General features: G+C 34.9%; 1 protein-coding gene across 7 annotated transcripts in view; it reads right to left on the reverse strand.

Moving 5' to 3' along the window:
- Positions 1 to 16513, reverse strand: part of NEDD4 (NEDD4 E3 ubiquitin protein ligase) — a 171244-nt gene that overhangs the window by 62948 nt on the left and 91783 nt on the right. For 4 of the 7 annotated variants that reach the window (XM_053593914.1, XM_053593915.1, XM_053593910.1 and 1 more), the window contains 3 exons: positions 5743 to 5793; positions 4286 to 4347; positions 1161 to 1263 (listed from right to left, as the gene is read on the reverse strand). The exons of 1 other annotated variant lie outside the window; for it this stretch is intronic. In XM_053593914.1, the coding sequence (XP_053449889.1) occupies positions 1161 to 1263; positions 4286 to 4347; positions 5743 to 5793 (216 nt within the window). The remainder of the gene's footprint in view (positions 1 to 1160; positions 1264 to 4285; positions 4348 to 5742; positions 5794 to 16513) is intronic. 2 more of the 7 variants (XM_053593916.1, XM_053593911.1) reach the window with 2 other exon arrangements.

Genomic DNA, 16513 nt, shown 5'->3' on the forward strand with positions numbered 1-16513 from the left:
TGCTGTGAGCTATGACACCACAGCACTTTAATAAGAGCGACAAAGTGAGACTGTCTCAAGAAAAAAGAAAAAAGAAACCCTACCTAACTGGTACAATGAACACTGTCTGGGTATGGGCACACTTACAGTCCTGACTCAAGCCTTACAAAAGTGATCTATGTAACCAAATACATTTGTACCCTCATCATTAATATTTTGAAAGAAAAATCCGTATCCAATTCTATTCCAAATACATATTCTCTACCTCCTCTCCACACACTCCAGAAGCACAGAGCTCTACCCAAACACTTGACTTGGACTATTCTGTCATCCATAAAATTGTTAAATACTGGACCAGGCACGGTGGCTCATGCCTATAATCCCAGCACTTGGGAGGCCCAGGCAGGTGGACTGCCTGAACTCACAAGTTCAAGACCAGCCTGAGAAAGGGTGAGACTCCATCTCTAAAAAAAAAATCCAGGCGTTGTGGCGGGTGTCTGTAGTCCCAGCTACTTGGGAGGCTGAGGCAAGAGAATCGCTTAAGCCCAGGAATTTGAGATTGCTGTGAGCAGTTAACGCCCTGGCACTCTACCAAGCAGTTAACGCCCTGGCACTCTACCAAGGGTGACAAGATGAGACTCTTTCTCAAAAAAAAAAAAAAAATTGTTAAATTGTACTTGCCTAAGATCAATATGGCTTTGTATTAGGTAACCTGAATTCTCCTCTTCTGTTTTTCTCATTCTGCTCCCTTCCTATGAGGCCCTCTCAACATATATGTAACAGGAATTACACTTCATGAATGTAATTAGTACAGTCCCCTCAAAATGTCCATACATTTAACTTCCAAATACTTGTCTTCTTATTTTAATGGAGAACATGACATAGTTTAGAAAACTTTGAAAAATTTTGACTTAAATGCAAATAAATGCTTTCATTTAGAAACACTATATTCTGTACTCCCTAACCACTAAGAAGGCCATCAATAATGGCCATTCATTTTACAGAGCTACCCTCAAAGGAAAGAAATTGTGAATGAATGCTTAGGTGAAATAAACGTACAGGTAAATAATTTTTATTGTACACATTAACATCACTGAATAAAGTTATCTTTCTTTAGAGTACAGCAAAATAAGAAATTAATTATTTTTTTTTAGTTTAACTAAATATTTATAAAATCTCACCTCTAATTCCTCAGCCTGTTCTGCGTTATCATCTTCTGAGCCATTGGTTTTAGGTAAATAAGTCATTTTTAATCTCAGATAACCTTTAACTCTTGATTTGTGACTGTAGAAAAGAAAATAATTATTCATGTAAATTTTAACACTAGAAAGAATGCATTCATTTAATAAGAGTTATTGAACACCCACTAGCTGCAAGGAGATCTATTAGGGAAGATTCAAAGACAAGATCCAGTTCAGACGATATCTGGGAAAAGGAATAGATGGTGGAGAAAAAAGAAGCGCATGTAAATAAATAAATGTTAGACTATAAGCAAGATGCTAAGAAAATTTAAGTGAAAGATCAGGAATAACTTCAAAGACAAGTTTGCGTTTGAGTTGGGGCTAGAAGATTTGGGAGCATTTTGATCTGTGGCAGTGGAGAGAAAGGCACATGAGTAAAGAGCAAAAACAAAAAATAGATGAGAAATCTGGGATGCAATGAAGGAAATGGCAGTAGCTTGATTTGGCTGGATTATATGATACGTAAAAGGGAACGATGAGGTCATACAAAATAAGAGACCTTTAGACTTGATTGGGCACATGCTGGGAAGCCACTGAGAATTTTGGGGATAGAGAAAGGCATCCTCAGACACGTGTCTTAGGGTTACTAATCTGACCATAATGATGACAGAACAGTGGAGAGCAAGGCCTGGTAAGTGTCTGAAACAGCTACCTTTCTTTGACAGCTGTTTGTATCTGTCATACATTTATCTATTTTCATATTGCATCTCTTCATTGAATAATGAAGTGTCTAAGCTAAAGGGTGCTACTTGCTGTAGAAATATTTTAAATCTTTTTAAAAACCTGTCCTTCATAAACTTCTAATTTAAGGTTTGAGTCTATCAATTGTGTCCACCAATTCTAGAATCCTAAGATTTACTTAAAATATCCTTGCTTGTCCTAGCTATCTAAATAGATTTTTGGTAACTTTTACAGATTATCAAATATGTAACAATTACCCTTTGTCTTCCTAGACAAGAGTCCCAGTCCTTTTATTCTGCCTTCAAGAGATGCCCTGCTCTCCACCCTCATGCCTCCCTGAATCTTTTTTAGTTGTTCTCTATATAGTTCTCATGGATTTGGCAAATTTGGTGTGCCCTTTCCAGAGTGGTCAGTAGAATCCCTGGTACTTATTTTCAAGGGTACTAATATGGCTTCTGTCTTCATCTTTGTGATAAAGAAAATATGCTCAGATAAACGTCTTGTTGAAAAGTTCCTCTACAATTATATGCTTCATGTCTTTTCAACTAGAAAATAAGCCTGGGGGGTTTGACTTAATGGTGCTCAAACAAATGTAGGAATGTAGTGTATTTTCTATCTGAATGCAGTTTCTTCTGTCCTTGCAAAAATATCCACTGCAGACAGAAGAATTAAATTATATTCTTTAAAGATAAAGACTCTAGAAAGCATTTGACAAAATTGAAAAGCAGGCTGCTGGAGCAATTGAATAAGAAAATATATTAATTGATTCTTGGTAGGCAGATGCCACAAATCAGTCCAAAATTAAAGGAAGAGAGCTGGGAAGGACGCGTTCAGGTTGGCATACCCATCAAGGACAGTGACTACCATGGCTTCCAGTGCTTTGGCCAAACCTCAGATGCGTGGCCTCTTGGCCAGGTGCCTGCAGATTCACATTGTTGGAGCATTTGTTGTATCCCTGGGGGTTGCGGCTTTCTATAAGTATGCTGTGGCTGAACCAAGAAAGAAGGCATATGCAGATTTCTACAGAAATTATGATTCTGTGAAATATTTTGAGGAGATGAGGAAGGCTGGTGTCTTTCAGAGCATAAAGTAATTTTGGAATATAAAGAATTTCTTTGGGCTGATTAACATAGATGTCTGTCACTGACCCGTGTTCCTGAGCTATGAATATGAGTGATAAATAAACTATTAATAAATTAAAAAAAAAAAACAAAATTAAAGGAAGAAAAGAGATTTACATTCCAGACTAAACAGAAATTAAATATGTAACATCTTTTATAGAGAATAAACATTAGCACAGTGAGCACATTTTTGTTTTACTATTTATATTACAAAGAGTAATTTTTAAAAATTATTTAAAAATGAAAAATTTTACTAAGTTCTATAGTACATTTTTCAAATGCACCTTGTAGTTTAAGAAACAAGACCAGGGCGGTGCCTGTGGCTCAGTGAGTAGGGCGCTGGCCCCATATACTGAGGGTGGTGGGTTCAAGCCCAGCCCCGGCCAAACTGCAGCAAAAAAATAGCCGGGCGTTGTGGCGGGCGCCTGTAGTCCCAGCTGCTCGGGAGGCTGAAGCAAGAGAATCGCGTAAGCCCAAGAGTTAGAGGTTGCTGTGAGCTGTGTGACGCCACGGCACTCTACCAAGGGCGGTACAGTGAGACTCTGTCTCTACAAAAAAAAAAAAAAGAAAGAAACAAGACCAATGCTATAGTTTGCACAGATGTCCTTTCTCGCTTTCTTTGACCTTTTTGACAGTATATCCACATATTTCGACCAGATTTTATTTGACATGGTACAGAAGATCAAAAGGAGTTTTATTTACAGTTTAAATTTTTAAATTTTGATAAAAATCAAGTAATTCAGCTTAGGAAAACGAAATTATAGGTATGCTATTTGGGTTTTAAATTCCAGTCTTCCTTTCATGCTATTTTCTCTAAACATTTCAGTCTTCTGAACTACTGTTGCTTATTAAAGTATGTAAAATATAGATATATTTTTTCTGAAACTGAATTTGTGCATGTCAAGTTGGATATTGGTTTTAGATGAACTGATGCTTTTGATCTTTCAAAACATAGTATGACAAAGTTACATAAGCTTCAAGATATAAAATAAATATAAAGATAAATTTTAGCCTTCCGGTCTGATAAATATTACGACAAATCTTTTCCAAGGAGTGGGATCACTTTCTGTATTTTCAAAATGGTTTGCAATATGCATATAGTACTTCTTAATCAGAAATAACAATAAAGCTTTTAAAAAACAATAATATAATATTTAGAAGTAGCTTACTTACAAAGGTTTAAACCTGATTTCCAAAGAGGCTACTCTAAGGTGTAGTGAAGAGATAAAAATCTTAACAGTCTACTATTTTATATTTACTGACCTTCTTGGGTGAAGAACAAAATCCTTAAATGTATAAGGTCTCTCCATTCTTGGATTTTCTGTCTAGAATAAAACAGTGGGTTTTCAAGATCTATCCAAAACACCAAAAATATGTACTTTTCAAGAATATTCAGGGGCTATGCTAAGGCATAATTGAAGTTAGAAGTGAGAAAAAAGTAGCTTTAGTTTATTAAGTGGTTATAATTAGTAACCTGAAGGTGCTTTTCACTTTGCTGCACAATAGGAATTATAGCCAGCATCACAACTCAGTCTAAAACTAGCCGAGTGGGTAAATTGTGAAGCAAAAAGGAGGGCAGAAGAGAAGTGGAAACACATTATAGAGCACCCCAAAGAGTAAGGAACATGTACGTGTCAGCAGGTTGGCATGGTTAGAGCATACACCCAATACTAGGAGAATAAACAGGTAAATAACCTAGAAAGTCAGACTGTTTTAAATATGTTATTGAAAGGTTATGATTGCTGAAGACTGTAGAAAGCCAATAAATATCTCAAAAGATCGATTCAGAAGTATTTCTTCTCTTTTAAAAAGTTCAGTGGTGCTTTGTCTGCTTTTGTTATTTATCTCTGCTGTTTTGCATCAATTACCCATTCTGTCTTGAAACTCTCTCCTTCAATTCTTGTGACACTATTTCACTTGGTTCTTTTTGGTCTTGTTTGTCTGTCTTTTTCTTCTCCCCTGATCCATCATGCGGACTGAGGTCCAGCAGTTGGCCCTCCCCTTTCCTCTCTCTTCTCTTTTCAGAGCTTCTGCAGCTCCCTGGGCAGTGATAACCCTTAATTGTTCTAGTTCCTTTTCCCTACACAATTCATTTTTATGTCTCTGTCACCTGTCCACTTTAAATCTTCATTTTTCCTTCTGTTCTACTGAAATTCAGTATGTCCAAAAATAAATTTCTTGTATTTCAAAATGAAATGGCTTTCCTCCTTTCCACATGAGATGCCTGCCACCCTTGCCTTCCAAGTTCAACTTGTATTATCTTTACTTTTTTAAAAAAAAAAACTTCCACGTCAGACACTTGATCCAATAATATTTTATCCTGAAATGTTTCCTAAATCTGTTTTCCTCCACTGCTCAGTGTGCTACAGACTCTCAGTGTTTTATTTTTATATTGTTGCAAACTATCTTAGTTTCCTTCTATGAGCCTTGGCTCTCCCCATTCTGGTTATTCAGCAGAAGATTTCCAAACTGATTTTCCTTGCAGAATGCTTTCCTAATGCCAACAAATTTCAGTGGCTTTCTATGTGTATTTCTCACTGGGTTCATGTAAGGAAATATTAAAAAGAAAATTGAGATGAGTTTTAGAAGATGATATAGTCAAGAAATAAAAGCAATATGTTTAGTAAACTGAATATTTACATCAACTATACTGCATACATGTAAGTAGTTATTAAATTAAAAGAATAAACACAAAAAGCAACACAGACACCTATACCAACCGGTAATGGATAAAGCGGAACATCTACTTGACCTAGGAAATCATCTCTTGTCTATAAAAGAAAGAAAAAAGAAAATTAGTAATATGCTCAATTCCTTTAGAAGATTTTGATGAGACAGTGCCATCATTCACAAAAATGTATACAATTTTTGTTTAATCCTATGCAGCATCCATAGAAAATAGAAAATTAAAAAATAATGTAGTATAATTTCTGGTAATGGAAGATTAGCATAAAGCAGATTAATACCTCTACAGATAATAGTTATATACTCTGACAAAATATAAAAAAAACTATTTTGGAAGTATAATAGAATGACCCTAAACAAGCAAACAAGCAGAAACTGGTGAGAAATCAATCCTTAAAAGAAGGAACTGCACTAAGTAGGAGTCAGTACTTATCTTTTCCCCTGTAGTAATCCACAGTCCGTATGTGTGGAGCATTTGGAACTAAGTGGAAATCTGTAATTCACTGACTCAAGGAGTCAGAAGATCTAGCTTGGGGATCACAGCAGATCTGGCAAGTGAGGAGAAAAATTCCAGAAAGGAAGAAGCCACAAGAGTCCCTCCAAATCTATATATAAACTCTACCCAAAGCCCTAGTTTAACCCTCAATTGCACAAGTGAAAGGCAACAGCTGGAAGGCTGAAAGGATTAAGCACAGAATTCAGTTGATGTTCACGAAGGGGGAGATAGAATTTGGAGTTCAGCTAAGTTAACTTATTAGAAAAAATATCAATGTTCTTCAGAGATAGATCACAACACTCATCATTTCTGATTAAGTATTATACTACACACATTGTCCTGTATGCAATGGAAAATTACTAGACATGCAAAAATATAGGAAAATATGACCCAGTATCAAGAGAAAAATTAATAGAAACCAACTACAAGAAGACCTAGATCTTGAAATAAGCATAGAAATTAAAAGATATTATAAAGATATTCAAGGACTTAGAATCTCAGGAATGAAATGAAAACTACAAAAATGAATCAAGTGTATGTTTTAGAGCTAAATATAAAATATATGAAATAAAAAAATGAGTGGATGGGTTTGTGATGATTGGTGAAAATGTTTATATAGACCAATCTTCAAGAATTTGTCCAATGTGAAAAATAAAGACTGTGTAAAAATTTTGAGCAGTCAGAATTTCCTGGACTGTCAGAAAGAAGTGGGTGATAGGGCAGAAAAATAAAAACAGCCAAAATTTTTCCACCTTTGGAAAAACACAGAAAAATTCAGGGAACTAAAGCAGGATAAATATTAAAAAAAAAAAATGGGTAGGCCTATCACTATGAAATTCTGGAAACAAAAAATAAAGAGAAAATCATGAAAGCAGCCAGACAAAAACAATACATTACACACAAAGGAACAACAATATGAATGATAGCTGACTTCTCACCAGGGACAATGGAAGCCAGAAGACAACTGAATACTATTTATTAAAGGCTCAAAGAAAAAAGTTACCTAAAATTTTGTACCTAGCAAAAAAAATCCATCAAAAGAGAAAGGAAAAAAAAGGATAATTTTGGATAAATGAAATGCCACTGGGCAAATTACTAGCATGACAAGACATGTTAGAGGAAATTTTTCAGGCTGAGGATAAGTGGCACCAGAAGAACACCAAAAATGGTAAATATGTGGGTAAATTATTTTTACAAAGTACTTTCTTAACCACTTATAGAACAAATTATGATATATTGAAAAAAATAAAAACCACTACATTATGGTTTTAAAACATGTAAAAGTAATACAAGTCACAATATCACACAAAAGACAGGTGGAGTAAATGCATCTATGCTGCTGGGAGACTCTTACATTTTACAGGAAGTGGCATCACGGATATATGTTAATCATTAATTGACTCCAAGCCCAGGGAAGAATTATAATAAAATATCACAAATATTTACTAACCTCAAATAAGGCAGGAAAAGAGAAAAGGAGACAGAAAAAACATATGACAAATAGAAATAGAGTACATTCTGAGAATTAAACCCAACCAGGTAAGTTATGAGCACCTAAACATTCCCATTAAAGATGGAGATTGTCAAGCTGAATAAAAACGCAACGCCTAACCATATTGCCTATGAGACGTCTATCATTATTATCATTTAAAAATATTTTTATTAAATCTTTTTTTCATTTTTTCACTTTTCATTTTAAAGTAAGTTCAGATTTATAAAAAATTATAAATTCATGCTAAGAATTCCCATATACGTCTCACCCAGCACTCAAAATGTTGGTATCTTACATGATTAAAACCAGCAATACTATTAACTAGTCTATAGATCTTACTCAAATTTCACCAGTTGTCTCACTAATTCCACTCTAGGGTCTAATTCAGAATCACACCTTGCATTTAATTATCCTGTCTCCTTAGTTTCTTTTAAACTAGAAAGCACCTTAGTCTTTTTTTTTTTTTTCATAATCTTCACATTTCTGAAGAGTGCCAGCTAGTTACAGAACATTCTTCAATTTGGGTTTGTCTAATATTTTTTCATGGTTGAATTTAGATTATGCATGATTTAGAATATCATGAAAGTGATCCTTGTGACTGGCAAGATAGCACATACATATAGTTCTAGCTGTTCAGGAGGCTGAAGCAGGAGGATTGTCTGCGCCCAGGAGTACGAGGCTGTGGTGAGCTATGATCATGCCATTGCACTTGATGTTGATGCCCTTCTCAGTGCATCACATCAGGAGGCACATGAAACCAATCCATGTTATTACTATGATATCTATTTTGGCCATCGGGTTAAAGTGCTATCTGTCAGGTTTCTCTTCTTAATATTTTCCTCCTTCTAAGAGTATCTGGTGGAAAAATACTTCAAGCCTATTTAAGTATCCCATTTCTCTTCATACGTTTGCCCACAAACTTTAATATTCATTGGTGATTCTTGCCTGCAACAATTATTACTGCGATGCTTACCAAATGGTGACTTTCTATTTCTACCATTTCCATCATACTTTTTATATTAATTGGAGTTGTGCTGAAACAAAGAACTTTCTCCTTCTCCACATTTATATAGTCAATTATTTATTTATTTGCAGTTTTTGGCCAGGGCTGGGTTTGAACCCGCCACCTCCGGCATATGGGGCTGGCGCCCTACCCCTTTGAGCCACAGGCACCACACCTGATTATTTATTTATATTAGCATGGATTCATTGAAATTTCTATCTTATGATACAGTCTATTTCTGTCACCTACTTTGTTGCTTAAATTGTCCCAGGTATCGTCATTAGGAGTCATTTCCAGTTATTCCCTGTATTTTTGGTATGTCCTCTTTATTTTTTTTAGCACTTCCTTACTTTCTGGTACCAAAAGATATTCCAAGTTCAGCTTATGCCTTCCTTGTCTCTGCCCTGCCATCAGTCATTTCTCCAAAGAACCCAGATAAATCTTATTGGAGAATGATACTTAGGTACCACGGTCTGAGTTCAAGGGTCTCATTGCCTCCTAGGCTCAAGAGATGAACTTTAAATACAATTACATAGTTAAATCGAAATTAAAGGTATGAAAGAAGATACATCAGGTATACACCAAGTATAAAATACCTGTAATAATATCAGCTAGATTAGACTACATGATAAGGAGTACAGCCACAAATAAAAAGAAATATTTCATAATAATAAAGAGGTAATTTCATAAGAATTTCTATAAATCAATAACAAAGAGAAAAAGGAATAGTTCAGCACACTGATGAATAAGATCTAAGAATTGCCCAGCTGCACCAAGATACTGGGTGATTCCTAAGACCTATTTGTAACTTTAGCAATGCAATAAAGGGACTATTCATTTGGGCGGGGGTGGGGGGAAAGCTAAACACATTCTACTCTATGACCAAGAAATTGTATTCTTTGCTATTTTCCCAAGAAAAATTAAAACAAATATCTACTAAAATACTTGTTCAAGAATGTTCCTAGAATTTCATTCACAGAAGTCGAAACTGGAAACAATCCAAATGTCCATTAGCAGTATAGGCATTTAATAGAATTATTTACTAATGAAAAGAAATGGACTGATACACAAAACAACATAGATGAATTTCAAAGAAAAGTCTAATGAAAAAAAAGATATGAAAAATTAAATGCTATCTGATTCTATTTTACATGAATTATAGAAAAAACAAAACAAGAAGACTGGAGGAATAGATGACAGCAGAGGGAGTGACAAGGGAATAATTGAAAGTCCTAATACTAACAGTAAGTACTCTCCAATGCCTTTATTCACTTGGCTCCTAGAATATTGGAAGATAAATACACACATTCTGGGAAAGAAGATTCCTCTGTGGAACAACTAAACAGCCTAATGGAAAAGACCCTACAGACACTGAAATCTGGAAGTCTTCCAATAAAATGACTAATTCTCTTTGCTCATTCCAAAGTAAAGTCCACTAGTTAATTAAAAATCATCCAATAAATATTGGAATTTTACACATTATGCACATTTGAGGACTACTAAAATATTTGAGGAAAGCTTATAACATGAAAAACAAGACTTAACCAACAAATGGTAAGAAGGGAATCAGATGAATAAGAATCAAGTAGGACTCTAGAAAAAGTACTTCAGAAAAATGATAATACTTTCAGAGATAAAAGAAGAAACATCTGTCAAACAGAATAAGACGTTAGACGTTATAAAAAAGAAGAAATTAGAGGAAAAGCAATATTGCTTAGAAATTAAAATATAACTTGAATAAAAAGGTTAAAATAGGAAGGCAGGCCCAGTGGCTCAAGCTGTAATCCTAGCACTCCGAGAGGCAGTAACATCATTTGAGGCCAAGAATTTGAGACCAGCCTGAGCAAGAGACCCTGTCTCCACACAAAATAGAAAAATTAGCCAGATGTGGTAGTGTGCATCTGTAGTCCCAGCTACCTAGGGGCTGAGATAGGATAATGGCTTGAGCCTGGGAGTTTCCAGTTGCAATGAACTACCCTGTTTCCCCGAAAATAAGACATCCTCTGAAAATAAGACCTACTTACAGGAAAGATAAGACGTCCCCTGAAAATAAGACCTAGCGCATCTTTGGGAGCACACCTTAAAATAAGACACTGTCTTATTTTCAGGGAAACAGGGTATGATGACACCGTTACACTCTAACTCAGAGCAAGAACTGTCTCAAAAAAAAAAAATTTTTTTTTTAAAAAGAGTTGTAAGATAAAATCTCAAAAGACAAAGGAATAGAGAATAGGATTTCCCAAATAAGAAAATTGTCTGATAAAATTTAAAAGTCAACCTAAGTAATGCCTAACTAATAGGCATTCTAGAAATAAAAAAGAAGAGAGGGAATTATCAAAGAAGCATTTTAAGAAAGCTTTCTCAAACTCATGGAAATGAATTTTGAAAGGGAAAGAGTTTCCTTGGTGTTAGGCAAAATGCAAAAAACAAAAAAGACTCATACAGCAAGACATATCATTTAAGGGCATCAGAGATAAAGAATTCTAAATGCTTAAAGAGATATAAAACAGATCACACACAAAACTGAAATAAGAGAGTAATTTCTCCAAAATCATAGAAGAAAAATATTTCCTACATAGAATTCTATACCTAGCAAAACTATCTTTTTCAATTATGAAGGTAGAACAGTTTCAGATACTGGTGTTCTCAGGAAGGTACTGGAAGATATACTTCACCGAAATGAGGGAGTATGCCATGACAAGGGAAGATGCAAGGGAATCAAGACAGAAGAGAAGCAAAGAGGACTCCCCCCGAAAGATAGGGGAGGAAATTCAGAATAACAGTCATGTAAGACTAAGAGAACAACCATTGCATACTAGAGCAAGAAGACACATAGCCACAAGAGGAATGCTTCACAGAAGAATAGGAATGACTGTATCTACTTAACGGGGTTTTGTGACAGTTAAATGAAATAATATATGTAAGTGCTTAGTATAATACCTAGCACATAGTAAGTATTCTTAAACATCAACTGCTGATGTTTGAAATGCTAGAGTCTGTAATGAAACCCCTGCTCCCCATTCCCTTTCCCTTGGACCATTTCAAACAGGTATATATAAGAAAAGGGGTATGGCTGAAGAGTAAATCCTAATAAATTGGATTAGTTTCAAGCCATATTCCTATTCCAGTACATAAGTTGACAGTAATTTTTGAAATGGACAAAGTAGCTTTTAATGATGCTTCCAAGGCCATGCTATAGTTTGTTTCTTTAGTCCTGTTTTTATCACAAATAGAAGTTATATCCCATGAATCTGGTCTTTCAGAAAATATATGTAAATACATAAAATATAACAAAAAATAGTATATCTCAACCAGTATGACTGAGGAATAAAAATATCTTGGTTAGGGAGGCGCCTGTGGCTCAAAGGAGTAGGACGCCGGCCCCATATACTGGAGGTGGTGGGTTCAAACCCAGCCCTGGTCAAAAACTGCAAAAATAAAATAAAATAAAATAAAAAATAAATTAATTAATAAAAATAAAATAAACAAAAAAATATATATATCTTGGTTAATTGAACTTTTGTCAAATTAGGTTTAGGTTTAACCAGATTAAAAAAAAAACAATACTTTTTTGGTTTGGTCCTATTAAATAGACTTGCCCTTAGTAATGTGAATACACTGAACATCTGTCTGATTGTGACCTTGTAGTGCTTAAAAAGCATGGTTGTTATCAACAGTCACTAAAGTAACAGGAATAGATTAAGATTTCTCAGCTTGGACACTACTGACAGTCGAAGTCAGAAAGTCTTTCTGTTGTGGGGGGTATATGTTCCTGGTTTCTAACCCCCAGATGTCACTAGCCCCTCTCCTCAATTTGCAACAACCAAAAAATATCTTCTGGCATTGCCAAATGTCCCTGGGTGGCAAAACTGTCCCTGTTTGAGAATCACTGCTACAGTAGAACGTAGGGGACAGAATGTCTCAACACATGTGCAAAAGACTCCTCTGATTTTTTTTTTCTTGATAGGAGCTTTATTGAGATACAATTCATGTACTTAAAATACACAATTCAATGTTTTTTAGTATTTTCACAGCTGAGCAACCATAAGCACATTCAATTTCATAACAATTTTCATCACCCCAAAAGAAAATCCATCCCTGTTAGTAGTCATTCCCCCTTACTCATCCTCTCTTCTGTCCTAAGCAACCACTGCTTTTTGTCTTTGTGGACTTGCCTATTCTGCACATTTCACATAAGTGGAATTATTGTACTGTATAGTTCTTTATGACTGGCTTTCGTTCAATTAGCATAATGTTTCTAAGGTTCAGCTGCATTGTAGCAAATATCAGCACTTCATTCCTTTTTTATTGTTGAATATTACATTGAATGGATATACCACATTTTATTCACCAGTGGATTGACATTTGGATTGTTTCCACTTTTTTGGCTTACCTTAACAACGCTGCTATAAACATTTGAATACAAGTTTTTGTGCTGACATATGATTTCATTTATTTTGGGTATACTCTTAAGAGTAGAATTTGCTAAAAAACTGCCAAGTGTTTTCCAAAGTGGCTGAACTATTTTTAAACTTCTATCAACACTGAGAAAGTTTCAATTTCTCTTCATCCTTACCAACATTTTCCTGTTTTTTTTTTTTTTTTAATTTCTATATTTTATTGTAGGTTCATATGAGGGTACATATGATGAGGTTACATTATTTGTGTTTGTAAGGTAAAGTTCAAAGTCTGAGCTGTAGTTGATTTCTTCACCCAGGAAGGGTGCCATATACCCCTACATTGTATCAGATAAGTGGGAACTTACCAAGGTTCCTTACCCTCCTTGAATTTAATCGTGTGATAATATCCTTCTTAGTGGGTGAGAAGTGGTATGTCCCTGTAGTTTTATTTGCATTTCCCTGACAGCCAGTGAAGTTGAGAAATGAGCATCTTTTCACATACTTATTGTGCTCCTTTTTTCTTAAAATCTCTTACCTTATAAATAAATCCATTGAAGAGGTGGTGTCTGATCATTGAAGGAAAGAAACAGATCCCAGCCCACCTCTAAGAAAGAAATCATCTGTTTTTACTGTTCCTTGCTCACTGGTTGTCTTTGCAAGCAAAAGTATAGAACAAAAATCCCACATAGAATTTCCTTGTCTCAAATACCTCTGGTATATAAAAATACAATTTGGATATTTTTTCCCAGTATGTTGTCTTTCTGCTTTAAATCAAACAATCTGAAACGAGTTTCTTTTCTATAAAATGAAATGACCTCAGATAACTATATTTCCACTATTTGAAGAATAAACAGAATTTCCAAACTAAAAATCAATATGCATGGTCTGAGAAGGAGATGGGAATATGAAACTGGGAACTATCCTGGAAAGTCTGGGACATATGGTTGTTATAAATATAGGACAATTAGAGGTTCTTTTTCCATTTACAAAGGAAAAGGGATCATTTTAAATTCATTCCCGTCAAGGCAAGTCAGTCTGTGATGTTCATTAATATTTCCCTAGCCAACCAATATTGTTCCAAATTCTGAATATCAAGCATTTCTTTGCAAGTTATTTCCTATATTTGAGCTGTAATGCAGCCTACTTCACAAAACAAATTTGCATTTGGTGAAATAGAAGTAATTTAAGAATGCCTAAAACTCTGAAAAAGAATTTAGAACACCAGGTGGTTCTAAACAGGACCAGCTGTAGTGGGCACAGTTTAGTCAGTAAATAATACTTTTTCTAATATTTTAATGACATGATTTTCAGTTTCTTAAAAAAATTTTTTTTAGAACATGAGAAGAGAAAAATTTAAATTGCTGCTTTTGTAAAAATTTCAATTAGAACTACAGATGCTCTAATTTTAGGAGGACAGACTATTACTAACTTTGGTGAGGATAAATAGTGGCTCAATGGTTCTGCTTTAAGAGAATCCAATGTAACAAAAAATCAGAATTTCAAAAACAAAGTGTCACAGCTTTGCAGAATACTTTGCTTTAAAACGAGTTCACAACACAATTGCAAGAGAGACTTTGCCTAACAAATGCAATCAGTGTAATCTGGTTTATTGTACCCTCAGTGAACCCCCAACAATAAAAAAAAAGACTTTACATTACATCTGAGTTACAAATAATTTCCCAAAGTAAAACTATTGTATAAAGGAAATTTTAAAGGAAGAATCATGTCTTCACCACCAGAACTCAACAAGATAGCCAATGTTTCCTGCTGTAATACCAAAGTTTTTGTTTTAATCAGTAAAAATGAATTTTTATATATATAAACATTAAGTGTAATATAGTTTATGGTTTTTCAGTTTTCAGACTTAGCTATCAGCATTTTTCTAATCAAGGTGACTTTTTAAAAGTAATTTAAAGGGCAGCGCCTGTGGCTCAGCGAGTAGGGTGCCGGGCCCATATACGGAGGGAGGTGGGTTCAAACTCGGCCCTGGCTGAACAGCAAAACAAACAAAAAAATAGCCGGACGTTGTGAGGCTGAGGCAAGAGAATCGCCTAGGCCTAAGAGCTGGAGGCTGCTGTGAGCTATGTGACGCCATGGCACTCTACTGAGGGCAATAAAGTGAGACTCTGTCTCTACAAAACAAAACAAAGAAAAAGAAAAAAATAGTAATTTAAAAACATAGGTAAAACACACATAGGGTATGAAATTAAAAAGAACACAAAAGAGTTCCTAGGGATCCAATTCTATCCTCTGTCCTTGCAAGAGGCAGTAGCTTTAGTTTTTTGGTGTGTCTGAATATCCCCTCACTTTTGACCTACTTAGTTATACATCAACACTGCCTCTAATACTTTGTCCAAACATCAATATATATAGTGATGCTTCACCTTAATGGTTGTACAGTATGCTGCTATATGGAATAATAAAATTTATTTACCTAGTTCTCTACTGACAGACATTTAGATTGTCTCTAATCTTTTGCCATTACAAACAATGCCTCAACTAAGAAACAGGTTTTATTTTGCGTTTTGCACATATAACCAAGATAATTTTTATTTTTTGTAATAATAAAGATGAAAGTAAACTAATCTGAAATAGAAACAGATCTCAATGACTATTTGGCTGCTACAGAAGGAAACATTTTTCTGAGTGAGGCAAAAATTATGTCTAAGTTACCGTTTTTCAAAGGTAAGATTAAGACAAAGATTCAAGATCAAGAGGTTTGCATTTGCAGTAATGTCTTAATGCTAATAACTACTGTCTTCTTTTCTTTTCTTTTTTTTTTTTATTGCAGTTTTTGGCCAGGGCTGGGTTTGAACCCACCACCTCTGGTATATGGGGCCAGCGCCCTACTCCTTTGAGTCACAGGTGCAGAGCTGTATTCAAATCCTGTATGTGCAAATGTCATGATTTCTCTGTGTAGATCATCTAATTCTTAAAAAAAAAAAAAACCGGGACAGTAAGAAAAGAAATGGAATATAACACATCTCCTGGGTTTGGGATACAATTATAACAGGGATCTTATCTAACAAATGCAAACATTGTAACCTAATTGTTTGTACCCTCATGTTAATCTAAATTTTTCTTCAAAGGGAGAAAAAAGATAATGGTTTGAACACAAAAAAGAAGGGCCTGACATAATGCAGGATAAAACTAGAAGACTTAAAAAAAAAAAAAGAAAAGAAATAAAGAAATTGAATAAATATTCATTATTAATCATATTTAAATTAATTAAGCTAAGACATCAAGAGATATTTCAGAGGTCATGAAAGAGCAGAGTAAAGAACTCTGAAGCTACGGCGGGGCCCATAGTTCAGTCGGTAGGGCGCTGGCCATATGCACCAGGGCTGGTGGGTTCCAAACCCAGCCCCGGCCTGCTGAAAACGAACAAGAACTCTAAAGCTAAAAAGACTAAAAC

This window comes from Nycticebus coucang, chromosome 6 (genome assembly GCF_027406575.1).
Source record: "Nycticebus coucang isolate mNycCou1 chromosome 6, mNycCou1.pri, whole genome shotgun sequence".
NCBI lineage: Eukaryota > Metazoa > Chordata > Mammalia > Primates > Lorisidae > Nycticebus > Nycticebus coucang.